This window comes from Sceloporus occidentalis, unplaced genomic scaffold (genome assembly GCF_023333645.1).
Source record: "Sceloporus occidentalis isolate IW3139 unplaced genomic scaffold, rSceOcc1.0.p SCAF_14, whole genome shotgun sequence".
NCBI lineage: Eukaryota > Metazoa > Chordata > Lepidosauria > Squamata > Phrynosomatidae > Sceloporus > Sceloporus occidentalis.
This window is the reverse complement of record NW_028316994.1, coordinates 15,727,806-15,752,184: the sequence shown is the minus strand read 5'-3', so window position 1 is coordinate 15,752,184 and position 24,379 is coordinate 15,727,806. Positions and strand designations below refer to the sequence as shown.

At 45.2% G+C, this 24,379-nt stretch overlaps 1 protein-coding gene across 1 annotated transcript in view; it reads right to left on the bottom strand.

Annotated features, from left to right (window-relative positions):
* Positions 1–360: 360 nt before the first annotated feature.
* The window catches only part of CPNE6 (copine 6), a 29,971-nt gene continuing 5,952 nt past the window's right edge, over positions 361–24,379 (bottom strand). Inside the window, exons 2-17 of the mRNA XM_089479870.1 lie at positions 21,037–21,197; positions 19,442–19,630; positions 14,920–14,994; positions 10,982–11,056; positions 9,181–9,264; positions 7,182–7,271; positions 6,362–6,460; positions 5,654–5,740; positions 4,797–4,856; positions 4,335–4,468; positions 4,131–4,185; positions 3,967–4,018; positions 3,294–3,427; positions 2,948–3,181; positions 1,117–1,288; positions 361–651 (exon numbers count right to left, since the gene is read on the bottom strand). Of these exons, the coding sequence (XP_089335996.1) occupies positions 1,166–1,288; positions 2,948–3,181; positions 3,294–3,427; positions 3,967–4,018; positions 4,131–4,185; positions 4,335–4,468; positions 4,797–4,856; positions 5,654–5,740; positions 6,362–6,460; positions 7,182–7,271; positions 9,181–9,264; positions 10,982–11,056; positions 14,920–14,994; positions 19,442–19,630; positions 21,037–21,189 (1,644 nt within the window). The 5' untranslated portion in view covers positions 21,190–21,197 and the 3' untranslated portion in view covers positions 361–651; positions 1,117–1,165. The remainder of the gene's footprint in view (positions 652–1,116; positions 1,289–2,947; positions 3,182–3,293; positions 3,428–3,966; positions 4,019–4,130; positions 4,186–4,334; positions 4,469–4,796; positions 4,857–5,653; positions 5,741–6,361; positions 6,461–7,181; positions 7,272–9,180; positions 9,265–10,981; positions 11,057–14,919; positions 14,995–19,441; positions 19,631–21,036; positions 21,198–24,379) is intronic.

Sequence of the window (24,379 nt, the reverse complement as noted above, 5' to 3'; positions counted from 1 at the left end):
TATTTGGGGAACTGTTGTCCAAAAAAGTGACTTTTCCAAACTCTGATGAGACAGGACTTTGGTTATTCATAGGTGGGACTGAGACCCAGAGGATTCCCCTTGCATGAATTTTCAAAATTCCTGGGATAATCATTATCAAACAGGGACATGACCAAGGTTTCTAAAGTGCTGCAGAGTTTGGAGAAAGATGATACAGAGTGAATATAAGAATTCAGGGTTGTCCAGTTATCACCATCATTATTGGCAAATGTCAACCATATCTTTGGCAAATACTGACATTCACTGGTGTGCGATACAGAGACAGAAACAGACAGACAGAGGGAAAGAAGAGTCCAGAATAACAGAGGGAGCTGTGTTCAAGAGAGATGGTTTATTGAAGGAAATGGGCATCACCATCAATGCAGGCTTATCTGGGGTGAGGATCCGTGAGGGTCGGGAGGGGGAGATGGGGAACAGCTGGGAACATCTGGATGGAGTGCAGTTCCAGCTGCCGTCCTGAGTCGCGGGTGAAGGCCTGGAGGCCAGAGACGAAGTGCTCTCTTGTTTTTCCTCTCTCCTTTCTCTCTCTTTTCCCCACCAGAAAAGGCAGAGGACGGGTCCTAAGGGACTAAGGGCTGGAAGACATAGGTGTGGGGAAAGAGAAACAGGCACCTGAAGGAGACAGAAGCAGGCAAAGAGAAAGAAAAGAAAGGTTTGCTCAGAGGAGGTTTTCCATTGCCTTCCCCTGAGGCTGAGAGAGTGTGACTTGCCCAAGGTCATCCTTTGGTTTTCAGTTTCTTTTCAGATTCTGGAATATCTGCATATACATAATAAAATAGCTTGGTGACGGGGCTCGAGTCTAAACACAAAATTCACATATGTTTTGTACGCACCTTTATACAGCTAGCCCGAAAGTAATTTTATACAATATTTTCAATAACTTTGTGAGTGAAACACAGTTTGTGTACACCGAAACATCAGAAAGCAATGGAATCACTATCTCAGCCACCCATGAAAAAAGGTTGGAATATTTTGAATTTCAGAATTCCGAATAAGGGAGACTCAACCTGTACATACATAGCCATCGCTCCCCTCCCACATCTTGCCAATTGCCACCACAACCATCCCGAAACTTACATTAAGGTGCTGGACAAACCATGCCCACGGGGGAAGGGGCATGTGGGTCTCACTGGGGCTGGGGGGAGGAAGACCTCTGCGTCGCAGGGGCAATGCCTTTGCTCCCGTAATACTCCACCACCTGTTTGGGGACTTCAGCCAAAACATACTTGGCGAGTGCATTGGGGGGAGCCTGCAAGAAAGATGGAGGAAAGAGATGTTGAAAACATATCTGAATGCCAGCAAGGCTGAAGGATTGGGTAAGGGACAGTGAGAAGAGGAAAAGAAAGGATGAGAAGAGACCAGACTAGTGTAAGGATAGATTGGGTGTCAGAACGGCAAAATACTTTCTATCAAGGCATGTGGAAGGGCTTTGTTTAATTGCTTTCTATGGCTGATGGCTACTAGCTAGTGACAAACTGGGAAAATGGTGAGAGGGAATGAAGGAAATACAGTGCACCCACAATATTTATAGGAACTATACATGACTTTGAGCTTATGCTGAAACTGTGTGACAATTAAAGTAATGGTATGTGAGTGTGTGGTGCATGTGCTGCCCCACGCCACAAGCATGTGCCCCATTGTTTGCAATGGGGTGCGAGCAAATGTGGATTTCCCCTTACGCTGCGGGATCTGGAATGGATCGCTTGAGTAAGGGAAGGGCCCACTGTAATTCCATAGTCCTGCAGACAGTGAGGGAGACAGTCATTTATATTTTTGCAGCTTTCTAGTCCAAAAGCACACTGTCATTTTCAGGGAACTGATGCAGCTTTCAAGGCTAGCATTATTGCTCTCAACGCTTTGCCAGCCTCCCAATGTCCCAGCGGCTCAACTTATAAATATGTAAACAAACAAATATTATCAAGAAAACAACATGCATCTCCAGCATTCACAAGGGAGATGGTCTTATGCAAGATTGCCCTGAGAACTTCCTAATGCTTGATAGAGCGAGGAGCATGAAAGTATATATATGAAGGGAGAGCAGCATTAGAAGTGGGGAGGGTTTTTAAAAACATAGCAAGATCTAAGGCTACAAGTAGGAAAGGAAGGAAAAAATTAAAAGGACTGAGACAGGGAAGAACAGAAAGGTAGATATCTGTGCAGACCAGGGTTGTGATCTATTGGGCTGTTTATAGCTCCCTCCCTAGAACCCGGTTGTGTGTGTGGATGTTGCATGCCTTCAATTCATTTCTGACTTATGGCAACCCTAAGCGAATCTATCATGGGCTTTCCTTAGCAAGATTTGTTCAGGGAAGGTTTGCCATTGCCTTTCTCTGAAGCTGAGAGCATGTGAATTGTCCATGTGGGTTTCATGGGCAAGCGGGAAATCAAACCCTGGTCTCTAGAGTCATAGTCCAATGCTCAAACCACTATGCCATGCTGGCTTTCTCCCCAGAACCTATTTCTACTGAAATAAAATTCAAAAATGGCCCAAAGTGCAATTTCCCACTTTTGAAAGCTTCCAGGACGAGCAGTTTTGCAAGAAAACTAGATCCTAACCCACCAATGAAACAAGAAGTAGACTTCCGGCCATTTCCAGTTTTGATGTTGATTTATTTAGTTAATTTTTACAGTTTTAATGTTAATCTTTTATTTTTTAAAAAATGAAAAATTGATTCTGCAAAGCTGCCCACCTCTAGTACTGGCTGTGGAGTAGTGAGGGCTAGGAGATGTAATAAAGAGGGAAGGCAGTTAACAGGTATGGATGGCTGTTGTCTGCTAGCTATAAAATGCACATTTTCATTCATTTATTATTTATTTATAAGATTTATAGTCCAAAATGGGACTCAAAACAGCATGGCCTGATGGAAGCAGCCATCCTGGGTGGGTGGGGGGAGATGAAACATCTCACCTTCTTGAATTCCCGGACTGGTACAAACTGGACGATGTCACGAACAGCCCTTCCTTCGTCTGACTCCAGCATCCCGCGGTCCCCATTGAGTTCCCGCATGTCGGAAAAGTCAGCATTCCCGATACCCACAATGATGATGGAGAGCGGCAGGCGGGAGGCCCGGACCACGGCATCGCACGCCTCTGGCATGTCGCTCACCACGCCATCCGTGAGGATCAACAGGACGCGGTATTTCTGTGGGGCAGGAGACACTAAGGGTTAGGACTAAGGCAGACAGTGCCTCTACTCTGAGGTCCAGAGCAGTTTCTCCCTAAATATTCTGCCCGCCTTGAACGCCCCGCTGTACCGTAGGCATCCCTGTTTTTTCTTCCTCGGCTGCAGGGGCTGCCACTTTGTTAATGATGGGGGCAACGTTGGTTGGACCATAGAGCTGGATTTGGGGCAGGCAACGCTTGTAAGCCTCAATCACTCCAGCAATCCCTAGGAAAGAAGAAAATTGAGTGAACTGTTGTTGGGAGGCAAATCCTCATTTGGTCCTCACTTGCAAGGATGAATCATTACTGTAGTTTTCTCTCCACTGTGAGAGAAAATGAATATTTCTCCAAAGTATTCTCCTGGTATTTGAACATCGCAAAGTACTGTGGAGGACTTTTTTGGTGCAAAAAGTGATTTTCCACACAGGAAGCCATTTTTCCATGCAGAAAACTTTTTCTTGCACACACAAACACAAAAAAACATGTATATCTTCCTGCAGAATATACCTCCAGAACTCTTCAGAATGTTTGAATACTGGGAGAAAACCATACAAGGTCTGTAACCTTCATTGCCAAAGACAGCTGGTGCATCACAAAACTAAGCATCCCAGGATCCTATAGATAGGAGCCACTGCATTATTTCTACAGTGTAGATGCACCCTCATTGGTTTTCAGCCTCAAAAGCCAAACAGATGAACAGAGAAAAGGTCAATGAGTGTATTTATCTAAGCTTCTTTTTATACATATGTCAAAGAGTTCCCTTACTTTCACATTCTGGATTCTCAGGGTCGAAATTGACAGCGAAATCGTGTGACACCTGCCCAAGACAGAAGGAGAAAAAAGACTGCATTCCAGCAGAGGAAAAATGAAATGACGCATCACCTGTCCGTCCAGGTTAACCTGATCTCCAAAACCACCTGGGAGCTCACCTCGAAGTCTGGAGGGATCCGCGCTCCAAAGCCAAAGGCGGGGAACCGCTTGTCACTGGAAGGAGGAAAAACTAGGTCACGGTAGAGAAAACATTTCACCGTGGCTGGCTGGGGGTTCTGAAAGTTTTTGTCCAAAAACCCAGCAATTTCCCCAAGCTGTGTGAGCTTTCTTCAGGATGTCAAGCCCCAAACTGTCTCCTGTACCTGTCATAGTCTTGGCAGATCTCTCCCACCGAGGACAATGCTTTCAGGTATTCGTTGGGTTCCTTGGGGTTGATGAAGTGAAGGGAGTGTTCGCTCCGGGGGTCTCCGTTGGAGGCTGTAAAGTCAATGGCCACCTGGGAAAGGAAGAATGAGAAAAGGATGTGGTGCAGAGTGGTTAGCGTGCCAGGCTCAAACGCAGAGAGGCCTGGCTTCGCATTTACTATTCATCCACACAGTTTACTAGATAACCTCAGGGTAATCCTCTCTCGTTCTCCCTGTCTTTCTCAGCTTTTACCATCTCACAATGGAGGAAGAAACGGCTTCCATTGAGATAGTAAGATAACAGGAGTTTTGAACACCACTTTGAAAAGTGGGGCAGGAAAGTGGTTGGCTCTCTTAGCTGTTTTCTCTTGCTCATTCTCAAGTAGTTTCCACCAATATATATATATATAATTGTCATACCGTAAAGGAGATTTGTAAACCGCCCATAATGTAATCCAAGAATGTGTGAACTTTCTCCATCTGCAGGCAAAGTGAAACAAAAACAAAACAGACAATAATCAATCAATCAATCAATCAATCAAATGCCACCCATCTTTGGTTTTTTTCTTTTCTAATTTTTGAACATATATCCAAAAATATCAAATTCACTCTCCCATCTGCCTCCCTCTCCCACATGTCAGTGGACAGTTTGATCTCATCCAAAAGTAGACAAATGGTTGACTATCCAAATGTTTTTGGCCTAAAACTCACAATAGGCATAGCCAGCATAGTCAATGTCAATGGGGAGGCATTATAGGAACTAGAGTTCAAGATATCAGGAGGACCGCAGTTATCCAACTCTGGTTTAACCAGAGCTTGGAACAGTTCCTTTTTGGGGACTACACCTTCCAGAATCCCCTAGCCAATATGGACAGTAAGCATGCTGACTAGAGAATATTCCTACTAGATGCAACACCTTTCTTTTCTCCTTGGCACAAAGAGCATACATACAAGTTTACCACTTCACCCCTGCATATTCCTCTATCAAAGGTACCAATGCTCCATTTAGTATCTTTACTCCATGAGCTAAACTGTCAAAATCCTTATGCGCACCTTGTAAGGAATTTGATGCTTAAAATAAGCATCTTCTGACATGCTTGGTACCAGGCAGCTACAAATCCAGGAGTCCTATAACCAAAGGGTTTAACCACTCAAAATTAAGCAACCATTTACCAATTTAAGAACATCACATGATATTTTTTCATTTATTTTTGGGATTATCTGGACTGTGCATACAATAATTATGTCCTCTAAGCAGCTGACTCCATGTGGCTCACCTTGCACTGAGTGAGAACAATGTACCCGGAGTTCTTGTAGTGCTTCTTTTTTTCTTGATATTTATGATTAATGCATTCCCATTTCACCTAGTGAGGAAAAACATGGAATGAGGTTGACTATGCCACAAGTTACGACACTCCCCAGAACACAAAAGAATGGAAAAAGAATCCTGATAGGTCAGACCAAAGGCCCATCTAGTTAGAATTTTGAACATTTTAAAAAACCTTTTTTGGACTAAGAATCCCCAACCAGCTTCATCTAATCTACTGTATATACTCATGTATAAGTCTAGAAATTTAGGTCAAAAAATTGACCCAAAAACTCTGGTCAACTCATCCATGGATCAATGTAAGAACTGTGTCTTAACTCTTATTTAAAAGAAGGAACCATCCCTTGGTAAAAGGCAAGAATACAATCTGTCCTGAAAGCACTGCAGAAACAATGCAGTCTGACACTGCTTTAAGTAGCATGTCTCAATGCTATGCGATTCTGGGATGTGTAGAGCTCTCTGACAGAGAAGGCTAAATATATCACAAAAGTACAAATCCCAGAATTTCATAGCACTGATTGATGGCAGTTAAAACAGTGCCAAACTGCATTAATTTGCCAGTGCAGATGCAGTCTATGTTTGGTCTTACTTGCTTTTCCATGTCTCCTTTCCCTCCCCATGTCATCTCAATGCTTTCCCGTATTGCCATTTAAACTACCTCATCTCCTGTGGAGGCTTGCAGCATTTCCTGGAAGTTGGTGCTGAACTCACCAATGTAGTCATGTTTTCCACTCGAGTCGTGATCATAAATGACACACTAGGAAAAGGGAAAGACAATACAGGAAATATGGGTCAGACATGCTCCAGGGCTTAAGGGCAGGGTTTGAAACCACAAGGGAGTGAGCCCATCTGTAATTCCTTAGCAATATGGACCAATCTTACCACCAAGGCTCTGACATGTAAAGCACAGTTCAATTGTAGGCATACCTAGGCTATACCCACACTGCAGATTTTATGCAGTTTGATGCTGTTTTAACTGCTGTGACCCAATGGACTAGTCTACACCTAAGTGTATTATGCAAATTGCTGTGGATTCATATCGACGTTTAATTGTCTTCACTTTCATGTGCAAATTCATGTCTATTTGCAGCTATTCACCCTTCCTCTGCCAAAAATGCGCAGCCATCTGAATCCATGCAAAGCAGACGGACAATCATATGTTTGATAATGTGTATCCTTGTGGATATTCACAGATACTCCGGTAAAAACTTTGGATTCTGCGGTGATTGTGGAAATGTTCACGCATACACACACCTGCAAAACCCCCAAAGTCCTCCAAATTGTGTGTGGCCAGAGTTTATAGAGTTTATAAATGCTATCTTTGGGGGCTGCAGCTTGCAAAATTCCAAGACCATCATGCTTAGCAGCCATGCTCAGGAATCCTTGGTGTTGTATCCCACAAAGTAACGTTTCCCTGCTCTGGTCCCAGTTTCCTTCCTATCCCTTGAGCATCCCATTCTCCCCCAGTAAAAGCTTACCCTGATGGTCTTGTCAGGATCACAGCTGCACAAAGACTGCAAGGAGACACGAAATGGTTCCCACTGGGGACTCAGGTTGTTCTTCACTACCTGATGCAAGATGAGAAAGCAAAGACCAAAACAGGGAGATGGTAGGCATTCAATCCAAAGGAAATTTACCCAATGCATTATGTCACGCTGGTCCCTCTGCCTTCCTCCCTCTTTACACCCCTGTTTGGCTTAGTGTAAGGCATAGGGATCTTGGAGCAAACATTGATCAGAATGGAGACTGCAGTCAGGAAATCAGAAGGGCATCCATGAAAGAATTAGACAAGATCCTAAAGAGCAAAGATATATAAGCATGGCAGAATCATACAAGCCATAGTATTCCTCATCGCCATGTACTGATGTGAAAGTTGGACAGGAAGAAAGTGGATAGAAATGGAGAAGAATTCTGTGGATACCGTGGACACCCAAAAAGACAAACAAATACTTGAAAAGATCTTTGAACTGAACTTTCTTTGGAAGCTAAGATGATCAAATTGAGGATGTTGTACTTTGGCCACATTGTGAGAAGGCACAACTGATTGGAAAAGAAAATAATGCTAGGATAGGTAGAAGGTAGTAGAAAGAGAGGAAGGCTGCATGCTGGATGGATAGACTCATTTAGGAAGGTCAAAGGTATGAATTTGTAGGATCTGGGAAGAGCAGTGGAGGACAGGGGGTCTTGGAGATGCCTCATTCATAGGATTGCCATGAGTCGGGGTAGACTTGAGGGCAGTTAACAACAAGAAGAAGCAGGACCTTTTGGGTAGTGGCACTGGACCTGCAATATGCCCTCTGCAGCAAGACAGACCAGGCCCCTGCCTTTTCCATATGTAGGAAAGTTCCGAAAACACATTTATTACATGGGGTGCATCTACACTGTAAGACAGGGGTAGGCAATCTTTTTGAGCCGGGGGCCGGGTTGCTGTCCCTCAGACAACTGGGGGGCTGAAGCCAAAAAATAAATAATTAAATAATTTTTTTAAAAAATTAAATATATAAATAAACCAGGACAAATGTAGGACAAAATTTTCAAATGGAAGACACTTTTTTTAAAAAAATGGAGAACACGTGAAAAAATTTGCTGATTTTTTAAAAAAATGTTAATATAAATGCATGTTTCTGAGGCTTCTATAGACAATTGCCCCCCAAAGGCCCCGGCGGCAATCGGCGGCAGGACTGGGCTGGGGCCGGTCCCAAGGCCTCGCCGGGCCGCAGGTTGCCTACCCCTGCTGTAAGAAATAATGCAGTTTGACACCACTTTAAGTGCTGTATCTCCATCCTACAGAATCCTGACATTTGTAATTTTACAAGGGCCTTAGCCTTCACAGCCAGAGTATGCTAGTGCCTCACAAAATTACAAATCTCAGTATTCTGTAGGATAGAGCATGACAATGAAAAGTGGTGTCAAACTGTGTTATTTCTACAGCGTTGATGTCACATACAGTCTCTTTTAAGAAACAAAAGACGTAAATATACTATATGATGACTTTCTTTGCTACTACACAGCAGACCAGATGAGAGGTAGAAAAAAACCTCATGGCTTAGCTTTTTTGTGTTGTTGTTGCTTCTGTTGTTTTGCAACGTGTGCAATTTTTGAAGCAAAATCCATTAATCCATTCGTTGGTCCGTCACAAAACAAACAGTCCAAAGTTTGAGTGGAACAAAGATTGGAGGAGACACCTATACTGGCTTTGGTGGGCGGAAAGTGGGGTCTGGAAGTTGTAGTACAAAAAAAGAAACTTTTCCAGCTTCAAGATCAGAGTAGAATTTTCATTTTTGTAATTTTGCAACCACTTCCCACTAGCTTCCATTCAACATGGTGCCATTGGTGCCATTGCCCCTCTTTGTCTTCAGCTGATCTCCCTCTGGTCCTGAGAACCAACATCATCCTTCCTTCCATTTTGAAAATTTCACCCTCCTCTTCTCCTGCAGCCCTCCACTACTGACAGTGTGCAGCTCACAATGCTCTTACCTCTGTCCTCCAAACCAGGTGCCCTGTCTCATTTGCATTGATCTTGTATATTTCCAGGAAGGGGTCAGATTTGCTGAAGAAATCCTAAAGGGAATAAGAAACCAGTTCAAGTATCAGAACATTATACGGTACGGCACAGACGCAAGCACACTGCCAAGGGCTTCTATAAGAGTGGAAAGTTAATCCAGATTTCCTGAAAACCAGGAAAGACTTTTGGCAACAAAGATATAACCATTTCCTCCCCTCTTGCTGTTATGTGCCTTCAAGTTTCTGACTTATGCCAATCCAAAGACAAACCTATCAAGGGGAATTCTTGGCAAGATTTGCTCAGAGGTGGCTCACCATTGCCTTCCCCTGAGGCTGAGAGTGTGTGACTTGCCCACGGTCTCCCAGTGTGGATGGGGTTATTGCTGTTGTAGTGTGCCTTCAAGTCATTTCTGTTTATGGTGACTCTATCATAGGTTTTTCTTGCTAAGTTTAGTCAGAGAGAGGTTGCCAATAACATCCTCTGAGGCTGAGAGTGTGTGACTTGCCTAAGGTAACCCAGTTGGTTTCATGGCTGAGTCAGGTTTTGAATCCTAGTCTCCAGAGTCGCAGCCCAATACTCAACTCGCTACACCACACTGTAAAGCTCTTACACTCTCTGTATGTCTCATAATTCAAGTTGAGTTTTGGGGTTTGAGTGTTGGACTAGGACTCTAGGAGACCAGGCTCTGAATCCCTGTTTGGCAATGGAAACTCACTGGGTGACCTTGGGCAAGTCACATTCTCTCAGCCCAATGGGAAGACAATAGCAAAACCCCTCAGAAGAAATGCTGCCATAAAACTTCAGGATAGATTAGTGGTTGTCTACATTTGTCACAGTATTCCAGGCTGCCTCCGGAGTATTCTGGTCTTGAATTCCACCTGAATCCGACGGTGGAACACACTTCCTAGGAGTGTAGTGGAGTCTCCCTCCTTGGAGGTCTTCAAACGGAGGCTGGATGGCCATCTGTTGGGGATGCTTTGATTTGGATTTCCTGCATGGCAGGGGATTGGACTGGATGGCCCTTGCGGTCTCTTCCAACTCTATGATTCTATGATTTTATGAATCCTCTGGTACCATTTTCAGTGAACGATGGGCAGCTCCTACCCCATGCCATCCCTGCAAGCCGGCTGGCACTGTCACTGTCACTTCACTCTAACTTCAGAATAACTCACTCTTACAGAGCAACTTGCAGGGACAGTGTGGGAATGGAGTTGACTGTCATCACCATATTTTGCTCTGGTAAGTCTTTTTAATGTGGCACACCAGGACATACATACATGCGAACAGTTGCCCAGTGTCAGAAGGAAGGACCAGGGTAACGGGTGGTGATTGGCACAGTTCTGGGACTAGGATACTGCAGGTTGCCCCTGAAATAACTTAGCCAGTGCAGACAACACTCAAGACAATGGACATATAAAATCCTGATGAAATGTTTGGTGTTTGAACTTCAAATCACTTCAAACAGAAGGGAGATTCTGCATAATAGATCAGGATATCTCATGAGACGACCTGACATATCCCATGCCTTAGACAGAAAGGTTTGGGGTCTTTTGCTGAGTCCCTGATTTCTTTCATAGCCACATCCTGCTACCAGCTCCGTCTGAATTATCTGCCTTTTAATTAGTGAGATAATATGGCTTTTTTTGGGATCAAATACAATCACAGCGCAAGCTACTGCAAGCTTTCTGCTTCCACAGCTCTCTTCCTCAAAACAAAATATTTCTGTTAAGCACTATAACCAGATCTTTCTCTCAGACCAATGCTTTTCTCTACCTTGTCATCTAGTTCTTCCCCATGGAACTGTAGTTGGACAAATTCGTTTGTTCTGGACACCTCCACAGCCTCGATCTACCAGAAGAAAGGACTCAGATAAGTAAATGCAACCGCAAAATTCACACACACACACACACACACACACAACCCTAATGGGAAAAGTTTCCTCTTCTTGAGGGCTAGTGGCAAAGCCTCTTGGATTTCTGAAATGAGATAAATCTCTCGAATTCTTGCCACTAGAGGAATTGCATTCCTCCAACACTTTCTGAGCATCCATTAGCTCCTGGCATACTAAGGGGCCATTCAGACTACCTTTTACCCCGGATCAGAACAGGAAGTTCATATTCACCCCGAATCTCCCACAAGCAAATCTGAGGCTTTCACACCCATTCAAGGGCAAATGCACCTTAGTGCGGGTCATTTGGAAGCGGAGTAAAAGCTGTATCTTTTGGAAAAAACCGGGTCCGGCGAATATGAACTTGTCCCCAATCATGATCAGGGCAAGTTCAAGGGAGGGATTTAGGTAAGAGGGAGGGCAGAGGACCAAACATTCCTCCCCTTCATTGGAGGAGGAGGAGGAGGAGGAGGAGGAAGCCGGGGGAAAGAAGGGTGTCATGGAGGGCAGCATTGGGTGACGGAGGAGGAGGAGGAGAAGGAAGGAGCCGGAGGAAGGATGGAAAGGGCAATCAGGGTGACGGATGGAGCCAGGAGTGCCAAGGGCAGAATCGGGGTAAGGAGGAGGAGGAGGAGGAGGAGGAAGGAGCCGGAGAAAGGGTCAATTCTGGATAGGTCAGAGTTAGGGCAGGGAACGGAGCAAGCCTCCGCTCTCGCAAGCAGCTTTCTCTCTCTTTTAATTTTTAAAAATTTTTGACAGACTATGCGCATGCTTTTTGCTACAGGTAGATACATATATAGATAGAATGTGTGTCTGCTTGTGCTATTTTCCCTTTCATTTCCTTGATCCCAGCACTTTGCAAAAGGCTTTTTTTCTAAATTATTTTTTATATGTGAATGCTACAATGCAAATGTTACAAATATTTCTCTTTCAATTTGGCAAATTGATACAGAATGCTTTTGCTACTGTATGTGTCTGTAAGGAATTCTAGAATGGCTGAGGGAAAGCAAAAGATGCAGAAATGCTATTTGGGGTGAGCAATTTATTATTATTATTATTATTATTATTATTATTATTGTATGTGTATGAGGCATTCTGGGGTCGCAAGGAGGGAGGATGCAGAGATGGCATAGGATTACATTTTGGGGTTGAAAATGGAGGCAGGGGAATATCCATAATCTGTAGTGACCCAAATACACACAACACACACACACACACACACACACACCTGGAGGTTCTTAAATTTGACAAAATATGTGCATACTGCCCCCTATTTTTTTTAAAAGGAAGGGGGAAGCACATTTCCAATTGCCCAATTGCTGTAGGAAACGTCAGCTTGATGAAAGTGGACCTGAATTTGACTGACAGCAAAGGCGCCTTCATTTTAAACCGGTTTCGCAAATGAGAACTCTCCGCAAGAGCTGCAAGGGCATTCAGGGTTTAATTACCCTGATTGAGGTAAATTATTAGTGGGTACGTGCTTCTGGAGGGATTTGGGAGGGGGGACCCAATTCTGCCCAGTGCCATCCAGCGCAAATAGGTGAGTCTGAATGGGGCCGTAATCACTGCCCTTATAACAAACCTTGCAAGGAAGGCCAGTAGGATAGCAAGCATGATACCTTAAATAAAAACCCTATGCCTTAATCTCAGTCACATGGCAACTCAGCAGCACAATATCACTCTGCACATGCTTGAAGCATCCTTTTGGCCAGGAGTCTCTAAAAATGATTTTGGAAGCTCAAAATGTGTTCACACTGACACCTGGCAGCTTTCAATTTCAGAAAAGAGCTCGAAAGTACTACTTTTTGTTTTACTACAACTTTCAGTATAGACTGAGGGGGTTGACAGACCAGCTATTAAGGCCAACCTGGGGGCTGAATTGGAGCGTGGCATTCACATGATCATTCACAACATCGAGGACTGCCTGAAGGAAGAGGCCCCTCCCTCCTCAACTGTCATCTCGGCCTCAGAGGGAGCCATCAGGCAGACCAGCAACATCTTGGACTGCCTGAAGGAAGAGGCCCCTCCCTCCTCAACTGTCACCTCGGCCTCAGAGGGAGTCATCAGGCAGACCCAGCAACATCAGGGACTGCCTGAAGGAAGAGGCCCCTCCCTCCTCAACTGTCATCTCGGCCTCAGAGGGAGCCATCAGGCAGACCAGCAACATCTTGGACTGCCTGAAGGAAGAGGCCCCTCCCTCCTCAACTGTCATCTCGGCCTCAGAGGGAGCCATCAGGCAGACCAGCAACATCTTGGACTGCCTGAAGGAAGAGGCCCCTCCCTCCTCAACTGTCACCTCGGCCTCAGAGGGAGTCATCAGGCAGACCCAGCAACATCAGGGACTGCCTGAAGGAAGAGGCCCCTCCCTCCTCAACTGTCATCTCGGCCTCAGAGGGAGTCATCAGGCAGACCCAGCAACATCAGGGACTGCCTGAAGGAAGAGGCCCCTCCCTCCTCAACTGTCATCTCGGCCTCAGAGGGAGCCATCAGGCAGACCCAGCAACATCTTGGACTGCCTGAAGGAAGAGGCCCCTCCCTCCTCAACTGTCATCTCGGCCTCAGAGGGAGCCATCAGGCAGACCCAGCAACATCGAGGACTGCCTGAAGGAAGAGGCCCCTCCCTCCTCAACTGTCATCTCGGCCTCAGAGGGAGCCATCAGGCAGACCAGCAACATCTTGGACTGCCTGAAGGAAGAGGCCCCTCCCTCCTCAACTGTCATCTCGGCCTCAGAGGGAGCCATCAGGCAGACCAGCAACATCTTGGACTGCCTGAAGGAAGAGGCCCCTCCCTCCTCAACTGTCATCTCGGCCTCAGAGGGAGCCATCAGGCAGACCAGCAACATCTTGGACTGCCTGAAGGAAGAGGCCCCTCCCTCCTCAACTGTCATCTCGGCCTCAGAGGGAGCGATCAGGCAGACCCAGTAACATCAGGGACTGTCTGAAGGAAGAGGCCCCTCCCTCCTCAACTGTCATCTCGGCCTCAGAGGGAGTCATCAGGCAGACCCAGCAACATCAGGGACTGCCTGAAGGACGAGACTTCTCCCTCCTTTGTCACCTTGTATTTGTATTGCATTAAGATTTTTACTGTACACCGCTATGATCATTGCGGAATAGCGGTCTATAAATAAAACATATTATTATTATTATTATTATGATGCACACCCTGACTCTGCCCCCATGACACCGTGATGCCACGCGGTGCTCCATACAGAGTGTAGCATCATGGAGCTCCTCTAACGTTGCATCTACATGACACAGTGCTAAAGGCGTGCCATAAAGCCATGTGCTGGCAGCTATGGCAGCTTTTCCAGGGCACAAAAAAGAGATGCTTTTTGCAGCTCCTTTTTGCACCATGGAAAAGAGAGATTGGGGTTGTGGCGTGCGGTTGCTACAGCCCCGATCTGGTGTGAAAAGGAGCAGTCTGTTGAGCTCCTTAGTCTCCCGCATCCAAAATGAGGATGGTTTCAGATTTTAGATTTTTTTGTTGAATTCTGGAATACATGTATTTGCATGTGATATATATATATATATATATATATATATATATATAAATGAGATATCTTGGTGAGGGACCCAAGTGTAATCACAAACTTCATTTCTGTTTCACATATATACCTTATTATACACATAGCCTGAAGTTTATTTTATACAATATTTTAAATAATTTTGTGCATGAAATGAAGTTTGTGTACACTGAACCATCAGAAAGCAAAGGTGTCATTATCTTAGGCATCCATGAAAGAAGCTTTGGTTTTCGGAATATTTCAGAATTCCAGATAAGGAGGGAGACAACCCCATTCAACTTCGCCATGGATTAGCCTACCGTGATTGTTGAGTCCTCTGCAATCTCTTCATTTGTCAGCACCAGATTTTTGGTGACCTTGGTCTGGGAGACAATCTGCGGAGTCATAAGGAGAGAGAATGGGTAGAATTAAGCACACACCAGAAAGAAAGAAAAAAGGGGGAAAAAGAAAGATTATTCTCACTTCTCCGCTTGAAAAGATGACAAGCTTTGTATTTTGGCATGTAGGACAAGATATTGGGCAGCTAAGAATTCGTTCTATGGTGCTCGTATTGCGTCTGCGGAGTCGCGTCCAGCAGAGTTGTTCAGGGTTGTGAGGGAGCTAACTCAGCTCCCTCCTGCCCCGAACCAGATCCTTGAACCTTCTAAGGCCGGCTGTGACCAATTCAACAACTTCTTCGCGGATAAAACCTCTTGGATAAGCGAAGGTCTTGAAGCCAGCATTAGAGCAGAACCGAGAGCAGATGTATCCAGAGCCTCTGTGGACTTAGTTTTACTGGATCAGTTCGTGTCTGTTAGTACCGAGGATGTGGACAGGATCCTTCGGAGTGTTAGGAAGACAACATGCTCCCTCGATCCCTGTCCCTCATGGCTAGCGGCACAGGGGGGGCCGGTTGTGACCTCATTGTTACACCGGATTATTAATACATCTTTGAGGGATGGGCAATTTCCATCTAATCTGAAATTGGCCATAGTAAAACCTTTGTTAAAAAAGCCCTCCCTTGACCCCCTGTTGCATAACAATTATCGGCCAGTCTCGCTATTGCCATTTTTGGGGAAGGTGATCGAGAGGGCGGTTGCTCTCCAACTCCAATCAATCCTGGATGAAACGGATTATCTAGACCCCTTTCAAACCGGCTTTCGGGTGGGTTACGGGGTTGAGACGGCCATGGTCGCCTTGGTCGATGATCTCCGTCTGGGCATTGACAGGGGTAGCGTGTCCCTGTTAGTGCTCTTGGACATCTCAGTGGCTTTCGATACCATAGACCATGGTATCCTTCTGGAGCGCCTGGTGGAGGTGGGGATCGGGGGCACTGCGCTCCAGTGGTTCCGGTCCTACCTCTCTGGGAGGTTCCAGATGATGCAGCTGGGAGACATGTGCTCCGACAGGAGACCCCTAACATCTGGGGTCCCTCAAGGAGCCATTCTGTCTCCTATGCTCTTTAACATTTACATGAAACCGCTGGGAGAGATCATCCGGAGTCATGGGGCGCAGGGTTATCAGTACGCTGATGACACCCAAATAGTTTTCTCTATGCCTCCGACTGATGCAGTGACTAGGGATGGCATCTCTCCTCTCGTGGCCTGTCTGGAGTCGGTAATGGGCTGGATGAGGGAAAACAGACTCAGCCTGAATCCAGAGAAAACGGAAGTACTTGTGATAGGTTCTCCTGGTCCAGGGATGGCGGTAATTCCACCTGTCCTGAACGGGGTCACGCTCCCCGTGAAGGACTCTGTACGCAGCTTGGGGGTGCTCCTTGACTCGTCGCTCCACCTTACATCTCAAGTGGATGCGACAGTCAGGAACACCTGTTATCAGCTTCGGCGAATACGCCAGCTGCGTCCCTACCTGGGCCAGGGGGACCTTGAAACTGTTGTACACGCTCTGGTAACCTCTCGCTTGGATTTCTGCAATGCGCTCTACATGGGGCAACCCTTGTACCATACCCGGAAGCTGCAATTAGTGCAGAATATGGCAGCCTGACTGGTCACTAATACATCTAGGGCCAGTCACATAACACCAGTGCTTAAAGAGTTGCACTGGCTGCCTATTCGCTTCCGGGCGCAATACAAGGTGTTGGTCGTTACCTATAAAGCCCTAAATGGCTTGGGCCCAGGGTATCTGATGGACCGCCTCTCCCCATATAATTCGCCCCGCACTCTCAGATCATCTGGGCAGCAACTTTTAAAAGTTCCGGTGGCTAGGCTAGCTTCTACCTCTAGGAGGGCCTTTACGATCTCGGCCCCCAGCCTCTGGAACTCGCTGCCCACAGAGCTCCGCGCAGCCACCTCCCTACCCCAATTCAAGAAGGGGTTGAAAACCTATTTATTTGAGCAGGCCTACCCCTGAATATTCCCCCCCCCCAGAATGTTAATTCACCTCCCCCCCTTCCTCTGCCAGCACAATAGACTGGCATGAGTTTGTAATGTTTTTAATATGTCTAGGCTTTTTATTGTGATATGGTTTTTGTATATTGTGTATTGTACTGTATGATCTTGTTGTGCACCGCCCTGATTTGAAGAAGGGCGGTATAGAAATTATTATTATTATTATTATTATTATTATTATTATTATTGTCTTAGATTTAAAACCTACTGAATTGTTGGACCACTTGTTGGGAGGTAAGTTTTCCAAAAAGGAAAAAAAATGCATGCAAGAATAATTTCCAAAAATGTTTTTGCGCTGGGGGAAAGCATGAGTGTTTTGCATATTTTAAAATATTCTTTTGCATTTCATGACCTTTTCATGTAGGGGGGGATTCTTTCTACAGAAAAAGAGCTCGCTTTTGCACTAAAAGTACATGCAAACACTCCCCCTCCCCCCCATGTGAAAAATCTGATGTCAGTTGATCATTTTCTCAGTGGGGTCATGTTGTCTCTTTTTCACTGAGGATGAGAAATTATTTGACATTCTTTGCATTCCTACTCCCTGGAAATATTCACTTTCAGCTTAGAGAAAATCAGCCAGGTTTTTAGTCCTCATGGAAGGATGAAGAAAGGAGATGAAGCAACCTAAAGTAGAAAGTTTTTTCCACTTCAAATAATAAGGTTTTCCAATAGAGAGTATGCAGGGAACTCACAGTTTGAGTTTCTGGCAAAATGTGTTACCACGCCTGTCCTGTATTGGGTTGCTGCCACATTGCAGAATTAATGCAGTTTGACACCACTTGAACTGTCTTGGCATTTGTAGTTCATTGTGGCACCAGAGATCTCTGAGAGAGAAGTCTAAATATCTCACTAAAACTACAAATCCCAGAATGCTATTGCATTGAGCCATGGCATTTAAAGTGGTGCCAAGCTGCATTAATTCTTCAGTGTAGCAGCAGCCTGAGATGACCAAGCAGTATCCCCAGACACCTGATGATAGACAGCAACTAGCTTCATGCTCTGCTTGCCAGCTTTCTAGGCTGAATCCTCTTGGAAACAGGATACTGGGTTAAACGCACCTGTGTGCCAATCCAGCAGAACCGTTTGTTACATTCTTCCACCTGCAGTAGCAACTCCTGGTTTGTTTTTGTCAGGCTACAGGGGCCAGGAATCCTTTCTTTTTTCTATCAAGGGCCACATTCCCTTTGAGGAAATGTGCCAGAGACTCATGCAAAACCTAAGGTGGGAGGGAGTATTCCCTGCCTTTTCCTACCCTCTCTCTGCCATCACCATCTTTCTTGCCACCTTTCAGCTTCCCAGAAAGAGACAGCTTGCCGACAGCCTTTGAAATAGTGCCATGGGTCACTTAAAATGAAGCTGAAGGACACATACAGCCTATGGACAGTGGCTTCACTAGGGCTGGTGTCAACCAATGCACTAACTCATGGTGTCACCCCATCCATTGGCCTCCTTCCAGACCACACGATACAGAATCCTTAGTAAGTTTTTTGGGAACTAAATTTACTCATATATCATAATTCCCATCTATCACTAAACGTTCCAGTAGGCAATTGGTGTGACACAAACAACTAGCATACCCTCTGCACCTCCCAGTGATGCCGCTGCCTAAGGGGCACCAGATGCCCACCCCAATAGATGGAGAAGGGAAGATATGAGAAATCTGGGGGCCCCATATTCGCTGGGGTTAGGGCCACAAGACCTCTGTGAAAGTGGAAAAACTGCAAATAATAAAACCACTATTTTTATTTTACCTGACAGAACACTTCTCTAGGATGCTAAGGAATGCTTGCTAAACCTGTTAGATTTTGTTAAAATTGACAAACTTTATTCCAAGAGGGGAATCATGGGAGAAATGTGAAAAAGATTGAGAGCCTTTGATTAATTTTTTACAAGATGAATTTGGATTTTTTTAAAAAAAGAAATATTAATCTTATTAGTAGTCATATAAAGACATTATAATTCAACTTCTCATAGGAGGGAAGGTGGAGGAAGTTTTAGATGATATACAAGTGGGAAAATGTGATCAACAGTAACAACAGTAACAGATCTTACCAGGATGGAGTTCAGGAAGTCAATGTATGTTGAATGGATGTTTGTTTGTGTTTATATGTTCTGTTATGTATTGTGTGATAGTAATTTTTGTTTATGTTTTATATGTGATTTTATGTATGTAAAATTGTACAAATAATAAAAAGAACACCTCTCTAGGAATCTCTATGGGCTGTTAATATGCAATTCTGCTATTATTTCTCACTGATTTTGATGCCGGAGGACCTACAAATGCCCAGAGAAGTATTTTCTCTAGGAATCTAGAGAGTTGCGCTGGAGGACCTAGAGATTCCTAGAGAGAACATATTAATCAAATCTGAGAATAATCAGATCCTCAAAAGTCAAAGCCGCAAATGCAGAGGGCCGACTGTATAACCAGCCTTACCTGACCCAAACTACATTCAATTCCCCCGACGCAGCTGCTATCGTCAAATTCCACGTTCTCCGAATCCTCTCCGTCAGCATCAAAAACTTCAAATCGCAAGGTCTGCATCTCTTCAAAGAAATAGTCCAGGGCAAAGACATGAGCAAAGACGGGGTTCTTGGATCCACGGAGGACTTCAGAGCGACCAACCTAGAAAGGAAGAGAGAGACAGAGCGATGGGTTGAGGGTAGAGACAGTCAGGACTTTAAGGAGAGGGTTTGCTGTTGTGTGCCTTCAAGTAGTTTCTGATTTATGGCAACCCTAAGGCAAAAATCATGGGATTTTCATGCCAAGTGTTTTTAGAGAGAGGTTGGCCGTTGCCATCCTCTGAGGCTGAGAGAGTATGACTTGCCCACAGTCACTCAGTGCGTTTCCATGAGCAAGCAGTGATTCGAACCCTGGTCTGCAGAATCATGGTGCGATACTCAAACCATTACACCATGATGGATCGCATAGGAGGGGGCACAGGATTTTTTAAAGCCATCCTTTAGGCAAGAAACATATTTATTTCAATGGATATTTAATATTCAATTCTACCATTATTTCACACTGATTTTTGATGATGAGCTGTTTTTATTTACTATGGCTGAGATCCTGCAAGAGAGACATAGCTACAATGATATAGCTACAATCCTTCTCCCAATCTAACCCCACCAAAACCCACCTTAAATGACTGGCAGATGCACCAACTGAAGGAGTTTTGCAATGTTAATGAGTGGAGTACTGAAGGATGATGCATCCAGTACTTTCCTACCAGCAAATTGTGGGTTCCCTCCCCACACACTTTACGTTGTGTACGTTGAAGAAGGAGAACCTATCACAGGGGTTTCTTGGCAGAATTTGTTGAGAGGAGGTTTAGCATGGCCCTCCTCAGAGGGTGAGAGAGGCATCAGACCCCATCTGAACTTGGAAGCTAAGCAGGGTCAGCCCTGGTTAGTAATCAGATGGGAGACTGCCAGCAGATACCAGAGGCTGTAGGCCATATTTCAGAGGAAGGAACTGGCCAAACCACCTCTAAATATTCCTGGCCTAAGAAAACCCTATGTCATTCATGGGGTCACTGAAAGTCAACAGCAAAACTGAAGACACACACACACTTTTTAAAGGAACAAGAGCCTTCTCCAGTCTTCAGTCTGGCAACCCTACTGATAACGGTGTCTCCATGCCCAACTAGTCTTTTGAGTATCCTTTCAACCCATCCCTCCTTACCAGTATGTGTTCAACCAGCTAGCCTTCCTCCAGTGCAAGAGACAATGCTCTAAAAAGGCACCAGATGCCATCTGATCTTGGAATCTAAGCAGGGTCAATCCTGGTTAGTACTTGGATGGGAGACCACCAATGAATACTAGGTGGTGGCAGACTATATTTCAGAGGAAGGGAGTGGAAAAACCATGTCTGTGTATTCCTTGTCAAAGAAAACCCTACGAAATTCATGGGGTCACCGTAAGTCGACAGGCGATTTGAAGGCACACATAGACACAGAGTGCGGTAACATAACGATAACAGCAATGACAATATCCAGCCCAAAGGAGGGCAATGAGGGGGGATGCCCATACCTCATTCCACTGTCCATCGCTGAGCAGCTGGACCACCAGGCAGGGGTCCGGCCTGATAGCACTTTCGCGCTCCGGGAGGCTCCAACAGGAAACCCGGAGCTCCACGCGGGATGCTCCTAGGGCCACCGGCTGAGAATCAACCCCTTCGGACATGGCACCGCCTGAGCATGGGTCAGGAATGAGGAGGATATAATGGAACAGGAAAACAGGTTAGTCAAGAGACATATTAAACACAAACAGAGGAGCAGGAGGAAGGTAACAAGAAGAAGATTAGAAGGGTTGTCCCTCTCATGAGATAGAGTGAGGTTGTGCCGCAGGCGGCAGATGCTAAGGGCAGCAAATGGTGACCACATATTGGTGGACATAGGTGGCATGTGGCATTCAGAGCCTTCTCTGCCTCTCCCAAGCTAGCCTGCTGCCTGTCTTTAAAAAGTCTGTTTGGAAGTTTCTCTTTTAGGACTATAACTCCCAGAATATCTGGGACATGCTGTGGGGAGGTCTTTGGGAATTGTACAGGCGACCCTCCGCATTTGTGGCTTTGACTTTTGCAGATCTTATTACTGTCTAGGTCTTCCAGCATGACTCTATGGCGAATATTCCCCAGATGTTGTGCTGGATGATCTAGAGATTGCTAGAGAGAACACCTCTCTCTAGGCATTTGTTGGTCCTACAGTGTGATTCTATGGTCAACATCCAGGAGATTCTGATCATGGACTTGCGCTGGAGGACCTAGAGGTTTCTAGAGAAAATACTTCTCTAGGCATTTATAAGTCCTCCAGTATGATTCTGTGGTCAACGTCTAATGGATGTTGACCACAGACATGTGCTGGAGGACCTAGAGATTCCTAGCAAGGTGTTCTCTCAGGTTTAAAAAATGTGTTTTTTTATTTGTGGTTTCCCCACTTTCACAGGGGTCCTGCACCCCTAACCCCAGTGAATGTGGAAGTCTGAAAAGATAACCTCTTTAACATCTTAGGTGCAGTGGAGGAAGCTATACCATCACAAGTGCGGAAGCAAGGTTGCATTGCCCATTAGGCTGGCTTCTGTACATGGAATTCAAGAATGGAAGGAGCTGCCTCTTTGAAGCCTTGTGCAGCAAAATGCATTGAGGTAGGTCATAGAATTGGAAGAGAACTGGGGCAGGGAGAAGTGGAACTGAACACAGAGACACCCAAACAAAGCAAAAAGAAACCAAAAAAACGTACACTCAGTCCTTTCATGGATTGTGCCTTCAACCATCCACAACTTGCTTTAAAAAAAGAACCCAAAAAGCAAACCTTGATTTTGCCATTTTCTATAAGGGACTTGAAGGTAAACAATGACAACAACATGTGCATTCTCCGAGGCATATAGTCACTATCTGGGTTAGGGAATGGCGTGAAAAAAAGAGGCTTCCAGATTTGCAAGGGTACAGAAATGTCTCCCCCTCGGCCATTCCCAGCCACCTTTCTTCTCAGATCCTGTTGCAGAAGGCCAGGAAAGATGGTTGGGAAATGGATACTATTGTCACAACCCAAAATGGCATTCTGGGACCAGTTGGTGCTGAGTCAGTCAGACTGTCCCTGGGTACTCTAGCCGTTCCTCCCTGTGATTTATTATTCTGCATCCTGGACGGATGGCTTGGCTCCCACCAGGGACCTGAGTCAGGTCAAATAAACCGGGATGCTCAGCCAGGGAAGGAAAAGAAAAAAGGCCTGGAGAAAATCAACTCTGAAGATGGAGGGAGACACAAGAGCACTTAGGGTGGGCAGTGTGTGGTGTGTGTGCAATACAGAGTATTACCTGTTATCAGCATCAGTTATATCACACACACACACACACACACACACACACACACACACACACACACACCCATTTTCAATGGGTAAGTATTCACTAAAAAAAAGCTCTTGTGGAAGACATTGACATCCATGACTTCAGTGGGCCCTCCACATTTGCTGGGTTTGGGGACACTGGACCTCTGTGAAAGTGGAAAAACCACCAACCCCCCCCCCCCCCCACTATTTCTTTCAATCCTAAAAGAATACTTTTCTAGGAATCTCTAGGTCCTTCAGCGCAACGCTATGGTCAACATCCATTGGAAGCTGACCATAAAATTGCACTGGAAGACCTACAGATGCCCAAAGAAGTGTTCTTTCTAGGAACCTCTAGGTTCTCCAGCACAACCTCTGGCCAGCGTTGGCCATAGAGTCTTGCTGGAGGACCTAGAAATTCCAAGAGAGATAATATTAATCAAATCTGCAAATAATCAAATCTGCAAAAGTCGAAGTTTAAGATGTGGAGGGCTAAATGTATTCAGATATGTTGGTAAAAACAAGGACATCCATAACTATTTAGATATGTTGGTTAAAATGTCCTTCTTTGGACCACAATTCCAAGATATGATGGCTCACGGAGGACACTGACATTCATGATTATTTAAATTATTTAAATATATTCTTTGTACTACAACTCTCAGAATCTCCCAGCCAGCACACTGGCTGGGGGTTTCTGGGAGTTGTAGTCCACAAAAAGTGAACCTTTTACTATATGTTTTGATGAAACATATAGTGGAACATCCATGTTCTGAAGCACTGTATTTTAGAACACCAAATGCTGCTGAAGAAGAAAGAAGTGTCCTATAATCTTCCTTTTCATGTGGGCTTCCTGGAAGCATTGCGCTGTCCAGTGCTGGAAACAGGATGCTGGGCTAAATGCATGTTGGGTTTCGTCCAGGAGAGCTTTTTCCTAATGTTAGATTCTACTTCATTTGCATCTCTGCAAGCGACGTCAGCAAACTCACCACACATTAGCCCACATCAAGCATCTCTTCATGAAGCGGGACTTGGAAAAAGAAAATAGTCTTTGTTTGGACCACAGCTCCCAGAACCATGCTGGCTAGGGGATTCTGGGAGTTGTAATAAAAAATAGCCTTTTGCAAGTACGCATCATTGCATGTTCAAATAAAACACTCTTCTCCAACTCAGAGGCCTCCAGGTGCATTACACTGCAAGTCTGATCATAGTGACTGGGGAGGATGGGAACTGCAGTCTAGCAAATGTGGAAAGACCAAAGATTGGGGGAAATGTAGGCTGTCATATGAGAGCCTTGAGCACCTCATGCTTTCTGAGGTGGCCCTGTTGGCTGAGGAATAATCTGGTGGGTCTGCAGTCCAACAAATCTGACAGGGCAAGGGGGAAAATGTCAAGGTACACTCTCTCAGCCTCGGGGGAAGGCAATGGCAAACCTCGTCTGGAGAAACATGCCAAGAAAACTCTACTATAGGTTCGCCTTAGGATCACCATAAATAAAAAAATGACTTTGTAGCACACAACGAACAACAACAAAGATTCTGCTCCTGGAA